Here is a 5,542-nt window from a genome sequence, read left to right on the forward strand (position 1 = left end):
CTATTGTTAGGGAACTTTGCTTTTACATTGTTTAGATACACCATTAACAACAGTGTTCCAGAGCAGGCCAGTAAGCTAGAGCAGGGGGGCGCAGGGTAGAGGGGTGTCATAGGGGACATGGAAACGACTATAAGGGTGTTACAGCTTGTCTCTCAGTGGCCCTTCCGTCTGAAAGAACAGCCTGGACTCTCTCATATCTTGGCCTCACATAATAGCCAGCAGGCAGGAGGGTGTTTTTGTTCTGAAGGAGAAAGGCTTCAGGATGTTGCTGCTCTAAAGCAGTAGAAGTGGCTTCCTGCTGGGGGAAATGATCAAAAACCCAGACAAGCCCATGGTTGGACACGGCAGAACTTTCCACTCTAATGCATGCAGGTTTATCAACATGTAGTGGAGCAGGACATGCAGATGACGCTCTCCAGACCAGACAGAGGTGAGAATATTTATATTTTTAATGAATATAAACATAGGTTCTGGAACAAACAGTTTGTTGTCTGTCCTTTGTTGTGTTGTCTAATGACAGACATAAATTTCAAAGTGGACCAGTATTGTGTGACATTTCTGTGTTCTGCTCAGGTTGCTTAACCATTGTCAGAGGTGACTGGAGAAACTGAGGAGTGGTCTGTTTCAACATGTATAATGAACATTTTGAAGATTCAAATGTCATGGACAAGTCATAACCATAAAACCATGCTTCTGAGTAGGTTACCATTCCTCTGCATAATATATTTAAAACAACTAAAGATGTACAATATTAAAATTGTCTGATGTTGATTAGTGATTTTTTTCATGTTATGGTTGATATTAATATTTGGTACTATTTTGTCTGAATGAATTAAAAATATTCAAAATAAAACAATAAAATAAATCATTTAAAATGAATTTTAACATTGCAACATTCAACAGTATACACTATTGTTCAAAAGACTGGTGTAAGATTTTGGCAAATGAGCGTGAGCAATTAAATATCCAGTACAAACCAATATGTCCAATACTTATTCATACCAACGAACATAAAAAATGTCTAATATCTTCCAGTATGGTAGCGTTACATTGTGCAACCCAGTTGTTAACCTATACTCTTAAAATTTCAAATTTTCCACAGACCTGACCAATGGGAGCTGCCAAATCCCTCTGGCAAATGACAGAGTAGTTCTGACCTACATCTACAGCCTTGCCTTCTCTGCTGGACTCCCAGCTAACCTGCTCTCCCTCTGGGGACTGTACCAGCTTGGCCGGTCTGGTGGAGGCGGCTGTCAGCTGGTCTATATCCTAAACTTACTGCTTTCAGATCTTCTCCAGCTACTCACCTTGCCACTGTGGATCCTATACCTGCAGGGAGACCACCACTGGCCTTACGGGTCTGTGACCTGCCAGTTAGTGGGCTACGTTTTTTACGTTAACCTCTATGCCAGTGTCATATTTCTTTGCCTCATTGCTCTGGACCGCTGTCTAGCAATCGTGTACCCTCTCAGCAGCCGTGGTGTACGGAAAGTGCGGGTGGCAGCATTTTCTGGTATGGTAGTGTGGACTTTGATATTTCTGTTCTGCCTAACTGGCCTCTACCCATCTGTGTTCGAGCCCCAGAGAGAGCTGTGTCTGGAGCAGTACCCTGTGAGCACCAGATATGCTTACTTTAAAATCGCCACAGTTGCTTTAGGGTTTCTGATGCCCTGTTCTATACTAGGGTAAGTGAAATGCATTTTCATTCACGTGAGTGTACCTGGGTAAAATAAAATAATGTTCTTTTTAGTCCAAATCTAATAATTTATTTAAAAATACATTTAAAATGCTGTTTACATGTCCATTACATCTCTTCTTCGATAAGCATGTTTTTAATTTCTGAATTAAATTAATATATGCTTTTAGGGAGGGGGTCATAAGGTTAACGTCAGGGTGATAAAACTGTACTCATCTCATAATGCAAAAAAATATATCACCATTAAAGGAATGAAATTCCCTAGATCACATAGTTTATTTTATGTTGTATTTCTTAGAAATGTATTCCGAATCAATATCAGCCGAATCAATGTGGCGCAACCTGCAGGGAAGAAAAATCATAAAACAGGAAATTATATCACTGAGAGGGCCTCAGATGACCCTGTGTGTCAAGGTCAATACATCTCTGAAAATAAGATAATTTAACCAGTTAGTTAGTTCAGGTTGTAAAATATCATGTGGCATGACTACTTAAAAATGCAGTGATGTATACAGTATATATGAATAATTCATGATATTTCTAAAAAAGAAAATTCACCTTTGAATTTTTTTTTATTTTTTTTTTTACTTTTCCATTTGTTAATTTTATTTCTTAATCACCTGTTATAACTATTTTATGATTCTTTTTAATGTTTTTTTTTTTTATATATAAAACACTGAACCTTTTACCATTGTGTATAAAATGAACTATATAAATAAATTTGCCTTGCTTTTCCTTTAAAAATAGAACATTTAAAGAATGAAAAAAAAACATGTTATGAATTCCGGGGGTCAAGAATATGCTTTTATTTTACTTATGTATTTGTTATATATTTGTATATGTGGTTTTAATTCTTTCTCAAATATAAAAGGTATAAAAGGTTTTTAAAACCCTATGAAACCAACATGAATACTAAGAGTATGAGTACATTTGAGTACAAGAACTTGGCACGTGTGATTTAAACTAGATTTTTCAAATATTTATTATTGCAGTCACGCTTGTTTGTCATTGAATCCACCTGCATTGTTTACCTTACAAAAACCTTTTACCAACCCGTATTTATAGGCACGTTAGAAACATGTTGTCTCAGCACACAGGCCTAGGAATGAATTAGCATGCCATCAAAATGCCACTGCACAGATGACAAACACAGATACAACGTCTGTCTCTTTAAAGGAATGTTACTGTAAAAACAATCATAACTATATCATTCATAACCTTTTGGCCTTTCTTTCCTCTTATTCACATTCAGGTACACCTCTGGCCGAATCGGGCTGACTCTGCGGAACTCCCCATCTGTCACGGATCATGAACGCCGCAGGATTGTCGCAACCTTGGTTGTCATCACTGTTATCTTCATTGTCATTTTTGGTCCCTATCATCTGGTGGTCGGCTACAGATTTGTCACCCTGCTTCTCACGGAAAGTGAAAAAGACCAGTGTTTGGTGGAAGTTTCTCTTTACCTTTACTATCGAATCTGCTATGGGCTCACCAGTCTCAATACACTTCTAGACCCACTTTTCTACATCTTTCTTTGCAATGATGCTCGCCAAGAGCTCCGCAGATCCCTTCTCTGCCCTTGCCGGGGTCATAGGGTGCACCAGGGATCACGAGTACCGTCTTTTCCCAAAAGTCGTCTCAACCGCAGTGCAGATGTTTAGTGGCCTCATACAGATGCTAATCAGTGTTGGAGTCTTTGTAAGACAAGTGCTGAAAGTTTTTCACATATGACGTGAAAATGGCTTATCAGGCTGAGATTTGACAAATTACCTGTTGCCACTGTGACAACGGCAGTGATGTCATTAAGACACGGCTGGTATGAGGCAGTGGCACGTGATCACTGGATCACACGTGTCAGAGCTACACCTTCAGCCTCTAATGTTTAGACTCCCATACAGTCTGAGGAGATTTTAATACATTCTCTGTATTGCTTAAAATACTTTATTATTATTATGTCTGTACTGAAGTCAGGTATGATTACACTACCGCTATGATGGTGAAACTGAATTTGTCATTACTCCAGTCTTCAGTGTCACGTGATCCAGAAATCGTTCTTATATGCTGATTTGGTGCTCAAGAAACATTTCTTATTATTAGCAATGTCGTTGTGCTGCTTAATATTTTTGTGGAAACGTTGATACTTTTCTTTCGGGATTCTTTGATGAATATAAAGTTTAAAAGAACAGCATTTATTTGAAATAGAATTTTTTTGTAACCATGTAAAAGTCTTTACTTTGGAAACTTGTTTCCACCATGGGATAAAAAAAAGGTAATTGCAACTTTACATCTCACAATTCAGACTTTTTTCTCAGAACCGCGAGATAAATTCTGAGGGAAAAGGTCTGAATTGTGAGATATAAATTTACATTTGCAAGAACAAAAATCAGAATTGTGAGATTAAAAGTTGCAATTACCTTTTTTATTTTTTATTCCATGGGCAAAAAAAAAAAAACTGAGCTGCAAGATATAAACTCAGAATTCTGAGGGAAACCAAAATCAGAATTGTGAGATATAAACTCAGAATGGTGAGAAGGTAAGGCAAAGTTTTATCTTGCATTTCTTTTTCAGAATTGTGACATAAAAAGTTGCGATTACTTTTTAATTTTTTTACTCCGTGGTAAAAATTTGCTTCCAAACTTTTCATAAATAAAACCTTCATTAATAAAAGTATTAAATTCTTGCTTTCAAAAAAACATTTTTTTACTGACCCCAAATTTTTGAATGGCAATTTTGTGTCCAACATCTGTAAAATCTGCTATACCCTGTTGTTTTAACAGAAACATAAGATTGTGATAAAAGTGAGAAATTAGCATATAGAACTGGTTCAGGATTATAGAAAAAGCTGCTTAAAAACCAAAGATCCTGGATCACAGCAAGTCAGAAACCAGAGCAAAGGTCAAGCTCTTCTGAATTGTTTTACAGATTTCCAAATCAGGTCTGACACCTACTGGAGGACATAAACAAAGGCAGGCCAGTACATGTGCTGTCAGATTAGATTCTGCACTGCTAAAATGAAAAAAAACTACATGCCTAGTGAGACTGCATGTGCTTGCTTTGGGTGCCTTTACACAGATGGCTGAAATGTATCAATATGTTCACCTTCGCAAAAAATTGGCTGTTCAGAATAGAATAATAAAGTACTGCTTACTATGCTGTACATACCGCCTACTCTTTTTTAAAATAGAATGTAAAACAGTATGATTATGCAACAATAAACACTGATAAACAGTAATGTGCTGCATTATTTTCCTATGCAAAACTTTTTTCCTTTTTTCTCATTTTTTAACCTTTGGTTGAAGTGAGTGAAATCGTTAGTAAAAAAAATGGTTGATACAGCTTCTGGTTCATTTGTCATACTGAAAATGAAAGCTCACATAAGGTGCATAAGTGCATATATAGTGAAGTAAATGTTTGCAGTTCCTGATTCTTAAAGGGCTGTTAAAGAATGTGAAAGGCACATATTAAAAGGCTTGAGACTATGTGTGTTCCCATGTTGCTATCTAACAATCCGAGAATTACGTTAGTTTTCTGTGCCTCCAGAATGAGTCTCATGCCATTTACAACCCAAATAACTGGCTCAGAACCTGGATGTGGAACATAAGTGAAACATATGTAAACAAATAAATCAGTATAATAACACTGAGCAACTGTAAAGCATGGACTATAATATATAATGAAAGAGACACTTTATTCTCACAGCTACATAACTGCAAGACCACTTGACTGTACCGAGAACCGTTGCCTTAACAATTCAGCTCCTTAATTCATAGATGCACCCAATACTGCTGCTCTGTGGAAAAAAGATGCAATTCAATTTGACTTCTCTTTAGGTTAAGATATTTTCTA

The 5,542-nt window shown here is 36.8% G+C and overlaps 1 protein-coding gene across 1 annotated transcript; it reads left to right on the plus strand.

Moving 5' to 3' along the window:
* Positions 1-218: 218 nt before the first annotated feature.
* LOC109085604 (probable G-protein coupled receptor 132) lies at positions 219-3,823 on the plus strand. The gene is made up of 4 exons (XM_019100136.2): positions 219-430; positions 574-697; positions 1,103-1,685; positions 2,949-3,823. Exons 2-4 carry the CDS (start codon positions 637-639, stop codon positions 3,355-3,357), a joined length of 1,053 nt encoding a protein of 350 aa, XP_018955681.1. The 5' UTR covers positions 219-430; positions 574-636; the 3' UTR covers positions 3,358-3,823.
* Positions 3,824-5,542: the final 1,719 nt, after the last annotated feature.

Source organism: Cyprinus carpio, chromosome A7 (assembly GCF_018340385.1).
Source record: "Cyprinus carpio isolate SPL01 chromosome A7, ASM1834038v1, whole genome shotgun sequence".
NCBI classification, from domain to species: domain Eukaryota; kingdom Metazoa; phylum Chordata; class Actinopteri; order Cypriniformes; family Cyprinidae; genus Cyprinus; species Cyprinus carpio.